This window comes from Prosopis cineraria, unplaced genomic scaffold (genome assembly GCF_029017545.1).
Source record: "Prosopis cineraria cultivar Desert tree isolate PC_DT_omini unplaced genomic scaffold, ASM2901754v1 PC10, whole genome shotgun sequence".
NCBI classification, from domain to species: domain Eukaryota; kingdom Viridiplantae; phylum Streptophyta; class Magnoliopsida; order Fabales; family Fabaceae; genus Prosopis; species Prosopis cineraria.
The window spans coordinates 2,361,296-2,381,750 of NW_026555341.1; the positions used below are offsets into that span (position 1 = coordinate 2,361,296).

Below are 20,455 nucleotides of genomic sequence, written 5' to 3' on the forward strand. Positions count from 1 at the left end.
GATTGTGGAGAGAGAGAAATTTTAAGGAATAATTTATTGAAAAAGCCACAAGGTAACCATGCTTTTAATTTATGATTAGTGTTACTTCATGTTAATTGAGTGATTATTGAGAAAATTATGAATTTTGTAATATTGTATAATTGTACAATATTATTATGAATTTGTTTATTTATTGTGGGAGGTGTTGGGAGACTTGCTATTATTGTTGTAATTATGTGCCACGTGATACGCCCCTATTGGAGCTCAATAGGTGGTTTGTAAGGGCTCGGGCTAATCTACCTTTGGCCGGATAATTTAGTACCGAGTGAGGGCTACGGCTCGAGGTTAATGGAGGGATATAAGGATGGTTGTTTGTGTGTATTATAATATTTCTTATATTTGTTGGAATTATATTATTTTTAATTCTCACTTAATAAGCACACACTTAACTGTTTGTATACACTATCATAAATTGGCTTTGGTTACTGGGACTTTTGAGTCTCATTATGTGGTTAACAATTTTCAGGAGAAGAGCCACGAGTGACACGTAGAGGAGTCCCAGAGGCTTAGTGGTATAGATCCACTGTCTCTTTTGGATATTTAATTTATGATTTATAATGTGTTATATTGCCAATATTAGGACTTTTTTATGTTTATTGTCAATTATATGAATATATAAATGTAATCATGCCTTTCAAACTATTTCTATTTTTGGTACAATTTGGATGACTGTAATTTTAATATTTGGTTTACTTTGGATTGGTTAAAATGGCATGATTATAAGGTCAAATAACTGGCTTGTGTTGAAAATTGATTAAATTGCTTATTTTACTTGTTGGGAGTATAAGGATGGACAAATGTAATTTAGTTTACTTGTTGGGAGTATAAGGATGGACAAATGTGATTTAGCCTAATGGCATGTGGGAGGTAAAAATTTATCTGAAATGTTATAGTGTGTGAGTTGAAGCCAATTATAAAATATTTTATATCAAAATTATTGATATAAAAATGTGTTGGGTGGCTGTAACCCAACTATGGTTGAGTTAAATTATTTAAAAAAAAAAAATTTGGTGTGTTACAAATTTTGGAAACCTGGCTTGACCCAATGGTACCAGACTTCGCCTCAACTTCATTAAGGTGGTAGAGGTTGGAGGTTCGAGTCTGGGGAGGTTCCAAAAGACCCTGGAGAGGCAGTGGTGAGGAATAACCACAGTACCACCTGTGGGAAAGTCGGCTTTGGTCCAGTGATGGGCCAGAGTCCAGTACCGAGTCGAGGCCCAAGGGGTGGCTCTGTACTGTTACATAAAAGGTAACAGTACAGAGCCACCCCTTGGGCCTCGACTCGGTACTGGACTCTGGTCCATCACTGGACCAAAAGCCGACTTTCCCACAGGTGGTACTGTGGTTATTCCTCACCACTGCCTCTCCAGGGTCTTTTGGAACCTCCCCAGACTCGAACCTCCAACCTCTACCACCTTAATGAAGTTGAGGCGAAGTCTGGTACCATTGAGTCATAAGAAAATTAGTAGAAAATGATTATTAAATCTAATTTAGGATATAATTCTAAATTTAAAAAAAAATTTAAAAAAAAATAAATTTTTATTAAAAAAAATTAAATTAATTAAAAAAAAATTAATTATTAAATTATTATTATAATAAAAAAATTTGGTGTGTTACAAATATTATTATTTTTAAAATTTAAAAAATTTCTATTAACCTAAATTAACTATTAAAATTTAAATTGGGATGTTACAATTCTCCCCTCCTTTTAGAAATTTTGTCCTCAAAATTTAAAATTAATAACTATTAACTACTCACTTAATCAAAAAGACGAGGATAATCACGTCGCATACTGTCCTCGGTCTCCCACGTAGCATCACCTGGAGTTGTGCTCTTCCAGATTACTTTAACCAATCTAATGGTCTTGTTTCTTAATTGCTTGTCCTTATAATCCACAATCCTTTCTGGTTCAGCTTTGAATGTTAAATTCTCCCTGAGTTCAATTTCCTCGGGTTCAATTATATGGGAAGGATCTGGTTGATACTTTTTCAGTTGTGACACATGGAATACGTTGTGTATTCCAGCAATTTGGGGTGGTAATGCTACTTGGTATGCTACTGGTCCAACTCGTTTTAAGATCTCAAAAGGCCCCATAAACCTTGGTGTCAACTTCTTAGCCTTAATAGCTCTTCCAACACCAGTTACTGGAGAGATTTTCAAAAATACATGGTCACCTACTTCAAACTCAAGCGGTCTTCTCCTCTTATCCGCATAACTCTTTTGTCTACTTTGAGCTGTGAGTAATTTTTGCTTGATTAAAGCAATCTTTTGGGTAGTCTCATCAACAATGTCTGGCCCCAAAACAGTTCTCTCACTTAATTCTGTCCAACACAGTGGCGATCTACATTTTCTTCCATACAATGCCTCATAAGGTGCCATCTGAATGCTAGAATGAAAACTATTATTGTAGGCAAATTCAGCTAATAGCAAGTGACTATCCCAATTACCTCTAAGCTCAATGGCACACGCTCTTAACATGTCTTCAAGAGTTTGTATAGTTCGTTCTGTTTGCCCATCGGTCTGGGGGTGGTAAGCAGTGCTAAAACTCAGACGAGTACCCATGGCTTCCTGTAATGACTTCCAAAAGTTTGATGTGAATCTCGGATCACGATCAGATACAATATTTGTCGGCACTCCATGCAATCTCACCACTTCTCTTATGTAGATTTCAGTTAATTTTTCGAGAGAATACTTGATATTAGTAGCCAGAAAATGAGCTGATTTGGTGAGTCGATCTACGATTACCCATATAGTGTCATGACCAGAAGATGTTCTAGGCAATCCGGTAATGAAGTCCATAGAAATGCTGTCCCATTTCCACTCTGGAATATCAAGAGACTGTAGCATCCCGGCTGGTTTCTGATGCTCAATTTTGACTTTCTGACAAGTCAAACAACGAGTTACATGTTCAGTTACATCTCTCTTCATCCTTGGCCACCACCAACCACGTCTTAAGTCATGATACATCTTAGTTGCTCCTGGGTGAATGGTATATTTACTCTGATGAGCCTCCTCAAGTAGGATATTTTTCAATCGAGTATCATTAGGCACACACACTCTACCTTTATATCTTACGACATCATCATCGGACACATCAAAATGTTCAGCCTTTTCAGCCCCAATCTCTACCCTAATCTTATTCAAATAATCATCCTTCTGTTGCGCAATTCTAATTTCTTCCCAAAAATTATTCTCAAATTCAGTAATATGTAGAGCAGCCAAACGATTTTCGACTACTTCTACATTTACTGCATGAAAACTACTCCATAATTCATGTTCTCTGACCATCATGTGAGCAGTATGTACAAGCTTCCTGCTCAGAGCGTCGGCGACTACGTTAGCTTTCCCTGGATGATACTTCAACTCAAAGTCATAATCCTTCAAAAACTCAATCCATCTGCGCTGTCTCATGTTGAGCTCCTTTTGATCAAACAAATATTTTAAACTTTTATGATCACTGAAGACCTCAAAAGAAGAACCATAAAGATAGTGCCTCCAAATCTTCAAAGCAAATACCACAGCAGCAAGCTCCAAGTCATGAGTAGGGTAATTTTCCTCATGAGGTCTCAACTGTCGAGAGGCATAAGCCACTACTCGATCCTCCTGCATCAATACACAACCTAAACCTTTCTTAGAAGCATCAGTATATAAGGTATAAGGAGCAGTTGGAACAGGTAAGGTGAGCACCGGTGTGGTGGTCAACCTCTTTTTCAGCTCCTGGAAGGCAACTTCACACTCGTTCGTCCAAATAAATGGAGCATCTTTCCTGGTCAACTTAGTCAAGGGCATTGCAATTTGTGAAAAACCCTTAATGAAACGACGATAGTAGCCTGCAAGACCCAAGAAACTCCTAATCTCTGTCACACTTCGAGGTTGCTCCCATTTCATCACTGCATCTATCTTACTAGGGTCCACTGCTACCCCTTCTTCTGAAACAACATGGCCTAAGAATTTAACTTCTTTAAGCCAAAAATCACATTTGCTCAACTTGGCATAAAGCTTGTGCTCTCTTAATATCTCCAAAACAATTTTAAGATGTCTAGCATGGTCCACCTCATCTCGAGAATAAATAAGTATGTCATCAATAAAGACTACAACAAATTCATCGAGATAAGGCCTGAAGATTCGATTCATATAATCCATGAAGACAGCTGGGGCATTTGTTAACCCAAACGGCATCACTAGGAACTCATAGTGCCCATATCTAGTCCTAAAAGCAGTTTTAGGGATATCCTCTGCTCTAACCCTCAATTGATGATACCCTGATCTTAGATCAATCTTAGAAAATACTGCTGAATTGACTAATTGGTCTAACAAATCATCAATTCGAGGTAAGGGGTACTTGTTCTTGATGGTTACCTTATTCAATTGTCTATAATCAATACACAATCTAAGGCTTCCATCTTTCTTTTTCACAAACAGTACCGGTGACCCCCATGGTGATACACTCGGTCTGATAAACCCCTTCTCTAACAACTCTTCAATTTGTCTCTTCAATTCAGCTAACTCCGATGGAGACATCCTATAGGGTGCCTTAGAAATAGGCCCCGTACCAGGTGCGAGTTCAATCGAGAACTCAACCTCTCGTTCTGGAGGCAAACCGATTACTTCAGTAGGAAAGACGTCAGGGAATTCTCTTACTACTGGAATCTGATCTACACCTTCTTCAATCTCTGCCTTGATTGAGAAGAAAATCATAAAAGCTTGACAGCCCTTTCTTATACACTGTTCTACTTGAGCTGCAGACAACAACATAGGACTTTGGGACTCTACAGGGGTTACAGTAAGAGCTGAGAGTGACACACTCTTTTTCTGACAATCAAGTACAGCTCCATTTGCAGACAACCAATCCATCCCCACAATAACATCAATCCCAGACAAAGACAAACAAATGAGGTCTATGGTGGTCTTTCGACCCTCATACTCAACCTCTACATTTAGACATGCCTTAGCAGTCCTTACAGTCAAACCAGCAGGAGTAGAAATCTTCACATCAAAAGGTAAGGTACACACAGGCAATTTACATCTTTTCATACATTCATCAGACACAAAAGAGTGTGTAGCACCCGAATCAAACAAAGCACAAACATCATTATCAAGGATTCGGATTATACCTCGGATAGCATTAGGGTTGTTAGCAGCCTCTGGCCCAGAGAGGGCATACACTCGTGCTGGTACTGTAGGTCTCTGATCATTACCCCTATTTTGGTTTTGATAGCAGAATCTAGCAATATGACCAGGCTTCTGACAGATGTAACAAACCCAACAATCACCAGAATGAAACTTCCCACACTTACTGCATGCTTGATTACTAGCAGCACTAGGAGTAGGATTAAAGGTAGCTGGGCTCCTATAGGACCCTTGACTTCCACTCTGATTCCCTCTGTAGCTCTGGCCCTTATGATAGTAGCCCTTCTTCTTCTGATTTCTAAAACCTCCAAAGATTTGACTGCTCCTCTTCTCTACTCCACCAATGGGTCGGGTGTGGATAGGGGGCTTCCCATGAGGTTCTTTCCTCCTCTCTCTATCAGCTTCTAATCTAGCCTCTCTCTTCCTCCGAGAAACTATTCGAAGCTTATTGCACATCTCACTGAATGTCTTGATCTCAAAAGGGGCTAACTGTTCCCTTAGATCAGGCCTCGCCTTCTCTAGTAATCGTTCAGCCATCCACTCCGTGTCTTCATGTTTCTGGAGGTAAGTAGAGTATTTAGATAATTCTGAGAATTGTTCAATAAATTCATCCTCATCTAAATCACCCTGACGGAATGCATGAAACTCAGCCTCCTTTTCTGCTCTCAGTGCAGTAGGAAAATAATTCTCGAACAATATGGCTTTAAAATCTTCCCAAGTAAGAGAGGAATCATCCTTCGGTCCTGATGTTTCCCACCATTTCTTAGCACTCTTCTGTAGTAGGAATATTGCCAGCTGCACCTTTTGATTAGAAGTGCACACAACCATACGAAAAATACTCTCCAATTGATCTATCCATTCTTCAACTACCGCCGGCTTAAGATTCCCATCGAAAGTAGGAGGATTAAACTTACGAAAAGTACTCCAGATCTTTGTGATCGTGGATGTCTGTTGCTCAGAGTGGAGACTCACATTCTTCGGACTAGTCTCATGGTGAGAATAGGGAGGTAAGCCTTCATCAGTAGATTGGCTCGCATTGAATACCTTGGTATGGCTTCCTTCTTGTTGGCCATTTCCCTCTCGGTTATCATTCTCCTTATATTGTCTTAAAGCGGCCAACTCTTCTTCTTGTCTCTTCATACGGTCACTAAGATTATATAGTAGATCCATCATTTGCCTCATAGTTGGCTCATCCTGCCTTAGTTGTGACTGTATGGGCTCGCCCTGCCCAATTTGTTGCTGTGTGGACTCCGGTTGTGGCAGTGAAGGTATGTCATTTCCTATTGGCTCTATAGAATCACCGGTAATTTCGCCACCTCTCCTAGTTTTGGACACCATCTTAAATTTGTAACACACCAAATTTTTTTATTATAATAATAATTTAATAATTAATTTTTTTTAATTAATTTAATTTTTTTTTAATAAATTTATTTTTTTTTTAAATTTTTTTTTTAAATTTAGAATTATATCCTAAATTAGATTTAATAATCATTTTCTACTAATTTTCTTACCTCTAAATATTATTATTTTTTTTTAAAAAATTTCTATTAACCTAAATTAACTATTAAAATTTAAATTGGGATGTTACAATTCTCCCCTCCTTTTAGAAATTTTGTCCTCAAAATTTAAAATTAATAACTATTAACTACTCACTTAATCAAAAAGACGAGGATAATCACGTCGCATACTGTCCTCGGTCTCCCACGTAGCATCACCTGGAGTTGTGCTCTTCCAGATTACTTTAACCAATCTAATGGTCTTGTTTCTTAATTGCTTGTCCTTATAATCCACAATCCTTTCTGGTTCAGCTTTGAATGTTAAATTCTCCCTGAGTTCAATTTCCTCGGGTTCAATTATATGGGAAGGATCTGGTTGATACTTTTTCAGTTGTGACACATGGAATACGTTGTGTATTCCAGCAATTTGGGGTGGTAATGCTACTTGGTATGCTACTGGTCCAACTCGTTTTAAGATCTCAAAAGGCCCCATAAACCTTGGTGTCAACTTCTTAGCCTTAATAGCTCTTCCAACACCAGTTACTGGAGAGATTTTCAAAAATACATGGTCACCTACTTCAAACTCAAGCGGTCTTCTCCTCTTATCCGCATAACTCTTTTGTCTACTTTGAGCTGTGAGTAATTTTTGCTTGATTAAAGCAATCTTTTGGGTAGTCTCATCAACAATGTCTGGCCCCAAAACAGTTCTCTCACTTAATTCTGTCCAACACAGTGGCGATCTACATTTTCTTCCATACAATGCCTCATAAGGTGCCATCTGAATGCTAGAATGAAAACTATTATTGTAGGCAAATTCAGCTAATGGCAAGTGACTATCCCAATTACCTCTAAGCTCAATGGCACACGCTCTTAACATGTCTTCAAGAGTTTGTATAGTTCGTTCTGTTTGCCCATCGGTCTGGGGGTGGTAAGCAGTGCTAAAACTCAGACGAGTACCCATGGCTTCCTGTAATGACTTCCAAAAGTTTGATGTGAATCTCGGATCACGATCAGATACAATATTTGTCGGCACTCCATGCAATCTCACCACTTCTCTTATGTAGATTTCAGTTAATTTTTCGAGAGAATACTTGATATTAGTAGCCAGAAAATGAGCTGATTTGGTGAGTCGATCTACGATTACCCATATAGTGTCATGACCAGAAGATGTTCTAGGCAATCCGGTAATGAAGTCCATAGAAATGCTGTCCCATTTCCACTCTGGAATATCAAGAGACTGTAGCATCCCGGCTGGTTTCTGATGCTCAATTTTGACTTTCTGACAAGTCAAACAACGAGTTACATGTTCAGTTACATCTCTCTTCATCCTTGGCCACCACCAACCACGTCTTAAGTCATGATACATCTTAGTTGCTCCTGGGTGAATGGTATATTTACTCTGATGAGCCTCCTCAAGTAGGATATTTTTCAATCGAGTATCATTAGGCACACACACTCTACCTTTATATCTTACGACATCATCATCGGACACATCAAAATGTTCAGCCTTTTCAGCCCCAATCTCTACCCTAATCTTATTCAAATAATCATCCTTCTGTTGCGCAATTCTAATTTCTTCCCAAAAATTATTCTCAAATTCAGTAATATGTAGAGCAGCCAAACGATTTTCGACTACTTCTACATTTACTGCATGAAAACTACTCCATAATTCATGTTCTCTGACCATCATGTGAGCAGTATGTACAAGCTTCCTGCTCAGAGCGTCGGCGACTACGTTAGCTTTCCCTGGATGATACTTCAACTCAAAGTCATAATCCTTCAAAAACTCAATCCATCTGCGCTGTCTCATGTTGAGCTCCTTTTGATCAAACAAATATTTTAAACTTTTATGATCACTGAAGACCTCAAAAGAAGAACCATAAAGATAGTGCCTCCAAATCTTCAAAGCAAATACCACAGCAGCAAGCTCCAAGTCATGAGTAGGGTAATTTTCCTCATGAGGTCTCAACTGTCGAGAGGCATAAGCCACTACTCGATCCTCCTGCATCAATACACAACCTAAACCTTTCTTAGAAGCATCAGTATATAAGGTATAAGGAGCAGTTGGAACAGGTAAGGTGAGCACCGGTGTGGTGGTCAACCTCTTTTTCAGCTCCTGGAAGGCAACTTCACACTCGTTCGTCCAAATAAATGGAGCATCTTTCCTGGTCAACTTAGTCAAGGGCATTGCAATTTGTGAAAAACCCTTAATGAAACGACGATAGTAGCCTGCAAGACCCAAGAAACTCCTAATCTCTGTCACACTTCGAGGTTGCTCCCATTTCATCACTGCATCTATCTTACTAGGGTCCACTGCTACCCCTTCTTCTGAAACAACATGGCCTAAGAATTTAACTTCTTTAAGCCAAAAATCACATTTGCTCAACTTGGCATAAAGCTTGTGCTCTCTTAATATCTCCAAAACAATTTTAAGATGTCTAGCATGGTCCACCTCATCTCGAGAATAAATAAGTATGTCATCAATAAAGACTACAACAAATTCATCGAGATAAGGCCTGAAGATTCGATTCATATAATCCATGAAGACAGCTGGGGCATTTGTTAACCCAAACGGCATCACTAGGAACTCATAGTGCCCATATCTAGTCCTAAAAGCAGTTTTAGGGATATCCTCTGCTCTAACCCTCAATTGATGATACCCTGATCTTAGATCAATCTTAGAAAATACTGCTGAATTGACTAATTGGTCTAACAAATCATCAATTCGAGGTAAGGGGTACTTGTTCTTGATGGTTACCTTATTCAATTGTCTATAATCAATACACAATCTAAGGCTTCCATCTTTCTTTTTCACAAACAGTACCGGTGACCCCCATGGTGATACACTCGGTCTGATAAACCCCTTCTCTAACAACTCTTCAATTTGTCTCTTCAATTCAGCTAACTCCGATGGAGACATCCTATAGGGTGCCTTAGAAATAGGCCCCGTACCAGGTGCGAGTTCAATCGAGAACTCAACCTCTCGTTCTGGAGGCAAACCGATTACTTCAGTAGGAAAGACGTCAGGGAATTCTCTTACTACTGGAATCTGATCTACACCTTCTTCAATCTCTGCCTTGATTGAGAAGAAAATCATAAAAGCTTGACAGCCCTTTCTTATACACTGTTCTACTTGAGCTGCAGACAACAACATAGGACTTTGGGACTCTACAGGGGTTACAGTAAGAGCTGAGAGTGACACACTCTTTTTCTGACAATCAAGTACAGCTCCATTTGTAGACAACCAATCCATCCCCACAATAACATCAATCCCAGACAAAGACAAACAAATGAGGTCTATGGTGGTCTTTCGACCCTCATACTCAACCTCTACATTTAGACATGCCTTAGCAGTCCTTACAGTCAAACCAGCAGGAGTAGAAATCTTCACATCAAAAGGTAAGGTACACACAGGCAATTTACATCTTTTCATACATTCATCAGACACAAAAGAGTGTGTAGCACCCGAATCAAACAAAGCACAAACATCATTATCAAGGATTCGGATTATACCTCGGATAGCATTAGGGTTGTTAGCAGCCTCTGGCCCAGAGAGGGCATACACTCGTGCTGGTACTGTAGGTCTCTGATCATTACCCCTATTTTGGTTTTGATAGCAGAATCTAGCAATATGACCAGGCTTCTGACAGATGTAACAAACCCAACAATCACCAGAATGAAACTTCCCACACTTACTGCATGCTTGATTACTAGCAGCACTAGGAGTAGGATTAAAGGTAGCTGGGCTCCTATAGGACCCTTGACTTCCACTCTGATTCCCTCTGTAGCTCTGGCCCTTATGATAGTAGCCCTTCTTCTTCTGATTTCTAAAACCTCCAAAGATTTGACTGCTCCTCTTCTCTACTCCACCAATGGGTCGGGTGTGGATAGGGGGCTTCCCATGAGGTTCTTTCCTCCTCTCTCTATCAGCTTCTAATCTAGCCTCTCTCTTCCTCCGAGAAACTATTCGAAGCTTATTGCACATCTCACTGAATGTCTTGATCTCAAAAGGGGCTAACTGTTCCCTTAGATCAGGCCTCGCCTTCTCTAGTAATCGTTCAGCCATCCACTCCGTGTCTTCATGTTTCTGGAGGTAAGTAGAGTATTTAGATAATTCTGAGAATTGTTCAATAAATTCATCCTCATCTAAATCACCCTGACGGAATGCATGAAACTCAGCCTCCTTTTCTGCTCTCAGTGCAGTAGGAAAATAATTCTCGAACAATATGGCTTTAAAATCTTCCCAAGTAAGAGAGGAATCATCCTTCGGTCCTGATGTTTCCCACCATTTCTTAGCACTCTTCTGTAGTAGGAATATTGCCAGCTGCACCTTTTGATTAGAAGTGCACACAACCATACGAAAAATACTCTCCAATTGATCTATCCATTCTTCAACTACCGCCGGCTTAAGATTCCCATCGAAAGTAGGAGGATTAAACTTACGAAAAGTACTCCAGATCTTTGTGATCGTGGATGTCTGTTGCTCAGAGTGGAGACTCACATTCTTCGGACTAGTCTCATGGTGAGAATAGGGAGGTAAGCCTTCATCAGCAGATTGGCTCGCATTGAATACCTTGGTATGGCTTCCTTCTTGTTGGCCATTTCCCTCTCGGTTATCATTCTCCTTATATTGTCTTAAAGCGGCCAACTCTTCTTCTTGTCTCTTCATACGGTCACTAAGATTATATAGTAGATCCATCATTTGCCTCATAGTTGGCTCATCCTGCCTTAGTTGTGACTGTATGGGCTCGCCCTGCCCAATTTGTTGCTGTGTGGACTCCGGTTGTGGCAGTGAAGGTATGTCATTTCCTATTGGCTCTATAGAATCACCGGTAATTTCGCCACCTCTCCTAGTTTTGGACACCATCTCTCCCCTCCTAAAGGATGGAAGTCACATAATTAAATTAACACTAATCTCAAGACAAGAAAAATAATGGAGAAGTATTATGATTTACTAATGTATATTGCCAATAAACTAGGTTAATGTATAACAATTTCATAATTTATAAGAATTTGAAACATGTAGCTCTGATACCAAAATTTGTAACACACCAAATTTTTTTATTATAATAATAATTTAATAATTAATTTTTTTTAATTAATTTAATTTTTTTTTAATAAATTTATTTTTTTTTTAAATTTTTTTTTTAAATTTAGAATTATATCCTAAATTAGATTTAATAATCATTTTCTACTAATTTTCTTACCTCTAAATATTATTATTTTTTTTTTAAAAAAATTTCTATTAACCTAAATTAACTATTAAAATTTAAATTGGGATGTTACAGAAGGAGAGGGCAAGGAAAGAGATAGGAGAAATGGAGATGATTGTACAAAAGATTATCAAGATAGAATTTTGGTTTAAGCTAAAGTTTGATTTCTTTCGTGAATAAGACCGTATTAGGCAATGTATAATTTGGTTCTATTAAGGCATAAACTAAAATTGAATAGGATTAGATTTAGTCCATGAAGTTGGGAGGCTAGTCTCTACAGCTCAATACCCTTATGTTTTTCCCTTCTTCTTTCTTTACAAGAGATAACAATTCATTTCAAACTGAGAAATTTAATTAAAATAATAAAAATATTTATAATTATACAAAATTTATCATAAAATATTAAAAGTTAATCATACTAAATCCATAACAGTCTCCAGTAAAAAAAAAGAAATATTTTAGTTATAATCAATAAAAACATTCAATAAATTCAACATCTCTAGATTACATTATAGCAACAAATTAATGACAAATTTTAACTAATTTTCATGCAATCATTTTCTCCGGCATCAATTATTCTTGATACATTTTTTAAAAATAAATTATACACACATATATAAAGTGATTAATAATAATATAATATATAAATTTAAATTGAGACGTTTCATTCAATAATTAAATCTTAGATTTCACATTTCACTATATTAAAATAAAATATTATAATGATGTTTAAATAATTTTATGAAACTAGACGAGATCAAATGGTTTAAAACCTCAATCCCTATTCAGTCTAACTCAAAAATAAAGTTTAGCCTTATTAATTCTTTTAGTCCTTCAAATCAATTTTTTCATAGGGTAAGATTGGATTGAATTTCCTTAATTTGAATTAGATTTGATAGGCTTGTCACAGCCCTATTGGTATCAGCTATGTCCATCACATCACATGTCTTTTATTTATTTTTTAATGCAAGTGAAGAATTCAGTTTCATAAAAGCCAAGAGTTGGAAAAAATGGATATCGGTCTAATACAAACTGACTTCTTAATTTATAATATTTAGAGAAATATTTTTAAATATAGTATTTGGGTAAATAATTTTTTTATATAGCATTGGAGTCAAATTGCCTGATAAAAACGGGAAGAAAATGATATAATTTGGAACAGATAGATTTTAAACAATTGGAATGTAGGAGAAATTTACAATCACGAAAGAGTTGTAGTAAAACATAAATTTAGAATTGGATAAATTCAAATTCATAAAAATTTTATATATCCAATTGAAAGATTTAGTTTAAATTTAAATCTCCATTAAAACATTCAAATACATTAAATTAACTAATAGATGGTTAGATAATGGCTTCTATACATGAGACTTGAGATAACAGTAGTGTGAAATTTTTAAATTTTTTATATAAATAGTAAAATTTAATCTTATGATCTTATGAATTATAAACTAAAATTTTGTCAACTAAAAGAAATTTTTATGATAATTTTTTCACAGTTTTGTTAAATACAAATAATAAACCCTGGGAAGTTTGAATTTTTGAGTATAGTGTACGATTTGATTTTTTTTAATAAAAAAAGGAAAAGGAAAAATAGAAAGAATATGCTAAAGTGAATGAGGGTGAAGTCGGCAAAGAAAACGTGTTGACTACGTAGCGTGGAGAAACTGCCCCCCGGCCACAGCCCACCATCGTTGCACCGTCGTTTTCCCCTCGAGCCTTGTTTCGTTTTGTTAATTAGCTAGTGTTATGATTCATTAAATTAGTATTATCTATGAAATATATTCAATTAATCTTTTGAAACCACAATACAATAAAAAATTTAAGTTGCATATATATATAGAAATTTTATTACATTAAATAAAAATTGTGTTAAAATTCTGATTGATTAAACTTATTTTTAACATAAAAAGACAATAATAAAAAAAAATTGTATCCCACCGACATGCATCCAGACCAGTAGAAGGGGTTATAACTTTTAGAAAATTTTAGATTACTTTTGAGTAATTCTAAAAGCTGTAGAAATTATTTTTAGACCTCTGTAAAATAATTTATAAATTAAAGATAAATCATGACTAGTTGAAATTTATTTTAATTACTTTGGGAGGAAAATTTTACTTATTGGATATGTAGGACTTATAAAACATTCACACAACCATTTTAAAATTAAAAAGTAATGAATAATATGATTTAGAGTTGCTTTGGGGAATCTTTGATAAGATCTAATGTCAGAAATAGATAAAATAAAATTAGTAGAATTTAATGAGAGTAGTTCTAAAATTAAATATAGTTTTCATGTGTGCTTTGGGATAACTAATTAAAGAGTACTAGATAATTAAATATAAATTTTATGTGACTCTAAATTTTTAGATTATTGTTTGTAAAGGTGTTAAGAGTCTTTTAAGGGACTCCTTAATTTTTCTTTGATGTTTGAGTTAGTTGGAGGATCTTTTATAGAGAAACCTTAGGTTCTTTGAGTGAACACGAACCTAGCTAATTTCTTTTTAGTTGTTATATATACACATGTTGGTAGGTAACTATAAATTTTATAATACTTATATTAAATTGAATCTAATAAAGCATGCATATCATAACATTTTGCAAAAATTTGGTCTAGTAAAGAGTAAAAAAAAATTGAGAATTTATGTTGCATAGTATAACACTTAGGAATACTACATATTGCTTGTATGAAAATTTAGAATTAGATAGATGATAATTGATTTTGATTGATTGTATAATTTAAATGTTATTAGATGTATGGTGAAAAATTTAATTATGTGAGGATTCGAATATAACTATTTTGGATGATAGTTTATGGTCATTGAACATTATCAAATAATCTTGTCATAAATGAAAATGCGATTAACTCTGAAATATATTGAAATTGTTCTACTCATGGGCTGGTTGTAGGTTGTGGGATAAAACAAAGAAAAAAATGCAGGATGGTAATCACACATTTGCCCTTGTATAGCATGCATGAAGTGGCCTTATTATGTACCTGAGCTACCTAGTTCCTTTGACCAAGGTTGGGATAAGCTTAGTACTTTTTTTTTGCACCCTTTTTGTTGAAAGGGGAAGTTAAGGCTCGATATGGAGTAACGAAGCCTTCGACTAGGCACCAGCTCCTTTCACCTGAGGCTTCGGCTTGAGGAAAATGAGGAGATAAGGATGAAATTAATATAAAAAAAAATAGACTTTTAATCTAATAATATTGTTCTTCAAATGTTTTATACTTGTTTCTTGTAATGTTTATTTGATATTATTGATGTTCATTGGATAATATACACTTGAATTACTGGATAAGGTTGATGGATTCTTGTATCTTTTATCTAAATTCTTTTATTATATGAATGAACAATTTTTAGCATGGTTGTGTTAGGTATGAGACTGTTATATATTAAATAAAACATTTTCAAGTATGTTAGTTAGTAGATATTGTTACATTGAATTTAGACATACTTGAAATTTCTTTATGATAATTATTAATGTGAAATAAAACGTATCGTTTCCAAAAACCCAATGACTGGGTCATCTATTGGTCGTAGATACACCATAACCTCTAAGATGTTACTTATCCCATTTTGACAGCTTTAATAAGTGTACGTCCAAAAAATATGATTAAGGAATGTGTACGCGATTAATTACTATATCTCAAACTTTTCTTTTACGTTACATAGGAGGTTTTGAATTCTAAACTTTTTCTCACATTAATTTTCCCATCCAAATCACTAGTATGTCATCCTTAATAAGCTTAATTATCTAAGAAATTTCTGTATTATGTATAAACATTTTTTCATACAATGTAATTTATTTGTTGTTTCAATTTTTGCATGTTAATTAAGGATAAGGAAAAAATGTTCGTTTAAAGATATTAAAATATATTAAAAAATATATGTAAATGATACTGGAAAATTGTCAAGAAGTGAAAATAAAAAATGAGCTAAAAAGAGTAAGGCAAGAATATGTGAGAGAAGAAAGGGCGTTTGTCCACGCGTAGCGAAGTGAGCACAAGTACGGGGAAGTACCCGATCAGAAATTATCAGCTCTATCATTTTTTATTTTCATTATATATATATATATAGGATCCGTACAATGATCGTTAATTATCCTTCCTTTTACAATAGCTGCGCCCAGCTCATGAAGTTTTGTCCACTCTTGTTCCGAAAACATGTATGTTAAATGTAGTTCTTGCCGACGACTTGGTTTTGATTTTTGACAAAACGTGTATCTAAACCCACGTATATCTAACTGGTCGAGTTTTGAGAGAGTAAATTGGTGACTTTGACATACAGAGAGCAAGAAAACGAGCGGGCTTGACTTTTAATTAACTCTAATTTTTTATTTTTTACTTCTTTTGTGAAATTCGGCTCTTATTTAAAGGGTTTAAAATTGAACCTGCGTTTTACAAAAATTAAAAAAATTAAAATAAAATTAAACACTATAAATTAAGTAAAATATTTTAAAATTAAAATTTTTATAATTTTTTAAAAATTAAACAACACACATTTAAAAATTTAGTAATAAAATTTAAATTTTGGTTAAAAATAATTTTTTTTATAAATACACAAACATAATAATTATAAAAAACTTAAAAATATTAAAAATCTTATACTGCACACTAAAATTTATTAAATTATAGTAAATTAATTTTACAATAAATTAAAATTAATAATAATATAATATATGTGAGAGCAGGGCTTCAAGTGAGCAAGTACTTGGCTTTAAATGCGTGTTTCATAAAAAAAATAACAATAATAATATAATAAGGCTTGAAGGGTCAATTGAGTCTGAGTTTTTTTTATAGGACTTATTAAGGTTAGGCCATTAAGTCTAATTACTTTAAAAAAATTTATTTCTAAAACTCAAACTCTTATTTAAATAAAGTATCCAAACTTAGCCTTTTATTTTCAGCTTTAGACATTATGCGCTGATGCAAGTTATCCACAAGCGCTTTGGCAAGACAAGCATACCTCAACTACCGCCCCTGGTCCATGCAGATTAATCAATAAACCATCCACGACTATAATCAATGCATCTAGTACCACTTAAAATTAATACCAACCTCGAAGTATCACTATTATTTATTATTTCCATTCATATTATTAATTATTAATAATAGCAATTAATTCCAGAACAACTCCGCTAAAGATTCTGATCCCAATCTACTTCTAATCTTCTATAGCGCCACCTCCACTGCCACTGTGTTCTTCCTCTCCTACCTTCCTTGCTAAATTTCCCATATGAAGTTCCTGCTTTTCAGAAGTAAAGTAGTAATATAAGAAAATGGGAGATGGAAGAAGAGAATAGTAAACATGCGAAAGAGGCGAGGGAGGGGGAAATATATACAGTATTAGTGCTGGCTGCCAGCGACAAAATATTGGATATCATTGACTTCTGGGGGTGACTGTATGAAAGAGACCAACGTGGGTTCAAAGCCACGCAGAAACCGCGGGAGGGGTTGGAGCTCTGTACTGTCTTCTCCTTCCATCTCCGATTCCCGTTTCTGTCTTTGCTGTCTACTAACCCTTCTTTTTCAAAATCATTTGAATCGCACACTCCTCTCCGTCCCACATCCATCATTCCCCAGAATAACACACAACCATGCCTGCACCTTCACCGACGTCGACTTTCATCTGTATCTTCCTTTTCTTCACCACTAGCTGTGCCGCCCTTGCTGCTCCGCGCTTCAAAGAAGCCCCAAAGTTCTACAACTCCCCCAACTGCTCTGACGACGCTATCCACGTAGCGATGACCCTCGACGTCACCTACCTTCGCGGCTCAATGGCCGCCATCCTCTCCGTCCTCCAACACTCTTCCTGTCCCGAGAACGTCGTTTTCCATTTTGTCTCCGCCGCTTCCATGCTTTCTTCCGCTCCCATCCTCAACCTCACCATCTCCGCCTCCTTCCCGTACCTCAAATTCCGAATCTACCCCTTCGATGACGTCACCGTCGCTGGGCTAATCTCCTCTTCCATCCGCACCGCATTGGACTGCCCTCTCAACTATGCCCGCAACTACCTCCCCAATCTCCTCCCTCCTTCTGTCCGCAAAGTCGTCTACCTCGACTCCGACTTGGTCCTCTTCAATGACATTGCAGAACTAGCTGCCACTCCGATGGGCTCCAACCAGGTCCTTGCTGCTCCCGAATACTGCAACGCCGATTTCACCGCCTACTTCACGCCGACGTTTTGGTCCAATCCGTCCTTGTCGCTCACGTTTGCGGGTCGCGGACCTTGCTATTTCAACACCGGGGTGATGGTGATCGATTTGGAGCGGTGGCGTGCCGGCGATTACACAAGGAAGATTGAGGAGTGGATGGAACTGCAGAAAAGGATTCGGATCTACGAGCTGGGATCACTGCCGCCGTTCCTGCTGGTGTTCGCCGGGAACATAGCGCCGGTGGATCACAAGTGGAATCAACATGGGCTCGGCGGCGACAACTTTAGTGGGCTTTGCAGGGATTTGCATCCGGGCCCGGTGAGCCTGTTGCACTGGAGCGGGAAGGGTAAGCCCTGGGTTCGGCTAGACGCCAACAGGCCTTGCCCTCTGGATGCCCTATGGGCTCCCTACGATCTGTTAGAGACGCCCGTCGCTCTGGATGCTTAGGCCATCCAATTCTTCTTCTTCTTCTTTTTTTTTTGCTTCCATGAATAAGATTAAAAATCTATCATCGTCCTTTTCTTTTTATTTCCCCAATTTTATCGTCTTTTTAAATTTATGGTTTGAATTTTTTTCCGTGTTTGGGAGGAGATGGCGCTGCAGTCGCTCCCGGCTGATCGTGGAGGAGACAGAAGTATATGGTGTTTCTAGACTTGGAATGGATAGTATAGGTACAGCCATGGACATATTGCATATTCTTGTTTTCTATGAGAAGTGTAGTCGACTGACTGTTACAGCTTATAATTTTGTTACAGCTCATAATTCTATGTTTCTCGTTGAAGATCCTGTCACTTTTCCTCTCAAATCCCGTTTGCACGTAATTATATATGACCTATACGGTTACTGCCCATAAAAAAAGGGTTACAAGTCTGCACATTTTGCTGTGCTGTATACGTAATTAATTAAATCGCAGCAATGTGTAATCAATGAGCGGGGAAGCCAATAACGAAAGCAGTCAAAATAAACCGCTAGGCAAGGTTGGCCTGTAAAGAAGTGAAATGAGAAAGCGACGGCCAGGGAAGATGTCGGTGGCGCCGTGACGGTGACACTAGGGAGATGAGAGATCTGAAAAGGATTAGTGCATGGGCATATTTTTTCAGGTTACGCAAATCACCAACAGTTTTTTCACGCGTCCATGGATTGTCTGCTTAAAGCACAACATAACTTTGCGAGGGTTTGACGATCATTAATTATGGTGAGTGGTGACGCTTTTACTTGGTTATGGTCATCCAAATAGAGTCCGGCTTTTGGCTTAATTGATGGGTTTATTTGAAATATACGAATATTAATTGTTGCGTTCAAGGATCCTATGTGTTAGGATGCCGCTTAAAAATCGCAAGCATGCATGATTTATGATAAAGCAATCTCGGGGCCAGTGGGTGCGAGTACCACGCAGTGCATAGGAGTAAATGGATGGCAAAACAAGAAGGATCAAGAGAAGTGATGGTGATTGCATTAAAAGCAAAAGAGAATGAGTGGGCGTGATGAAAACAGGTGGCTCCTGAGAGAATGGATGGATGGACGCACCCTGGTGTTTGAAAAAGGGGCACCGATTCTCCAATTCCCAACTCCAATTTCAGTCCTCATGTAATTACTTAAATGTGCCCAAAGTTAACGTGCACGAGATCACAAAACAAATTAAAGCCTTGGAATAATGTAGGGACACGGTAATAGTAACAATAACATGATGACTAAGAAGACAGGCTGAGGGTTTCACCGGGGGGTTGAAAAAAGGCAAGCTCAGTCAGTGTTTACGTCTTCGGTATTCTTTCCGCTCTCCCATGTTATGCTCGTTACGTATTCGGCCCCACGTACGTGCGTTTCATGCGCCTCTAACTAGTGTTATGAGTGACGATTGACTTATCACTGGGCCGGTCTCCATAACATTCTAGAAAGTAAAAATATATATTGAAAGTTGATTATCAAGAATTTAATTTCAGCGACTACTTATATGGATGTCAATAAATCTATGAATGCCGACACTTTGATTTATGGACATGATATAAAGTATAATGGTGCTCTCTATGCGGTCAAAATTACGTAAGACTCCTAGTAAGTTTTCAGGGCGTCGACCGTAAATTAAATAATAATAATAATAATTTAATCAAAATTAAAGGAGTAGAAAGCCAGTGAAATACTGAATAAGAAACACGAGTCGTTGTGAAGTGGAGCGAGACGGAGCCATAGTTTAATGTTTGATGGGATCAAATCATCAAGGGGGTAGGGGGTTGGGATTTGGGAGGCATCTATATCCCCAGTGGCAGTTATATTTTTGGTGTGTGTGTGTGTGTCTCGTTTAGGCTTTTTTTTTTTTTGTGTTTTTTTTTGGGGGGGGGGGAATCGATCCTAGAGATGCGTTGTGAGTCACAGCAACGGCGGATTTTATATTAATATTATAAAAGACACCAGAGGTTGGGC

General features: G+C 37.0%; 2 protein-coding genes across 2 annotated transcripts; one reads left to right on the plus strand and one right to left on the minus strand.

Moving 5' to 3' along the window:
* Nucleotides 1–17,017: 17,017 nt before the first annotated feature.
* Nucleotides 17,018–17,457, minus strand: LOC129323059 (uncharacterized). The gene is made up of 2 exons (XM_054969601.1): nucleotides 17,225–17,457; nucleotides 17,018–17,127 (listed from the first exon to the last, which is right to left on the minus strand). The coding sequence occupies exons 1-2, from the start codon at nucleotides 17,453–17,455 to the stop codon at nucleotides 17,047–17,049; spliced, it is 312 nt and encodes a 103-aa protein (XP_054825576.1). The 5' UTR covers nucleotides 17,456–17,457; the 3' UTR covers nucleotides 17,018–17,046.
* LOC129323058 (probable galacturonosyltransferase-like 1) lies at nucleotides 17,272–18,565 on the plus strand. The gene has a single exon (XM_054969600.1). It carries the CDS (start codon nucleotides 17,480–17,482, stop codon nucleotides 18,482–18,484), a length of 1,005 nt encoding a protein of 334 aa, XP_054825575.1. The 5' UTR covers nucleotides 17,272–17,479; the 3' UTR covers nucleotides 18,485–18,565.
* Nucleotides 18,566–20,455: the final 1,890 nt, after the last annotated feature.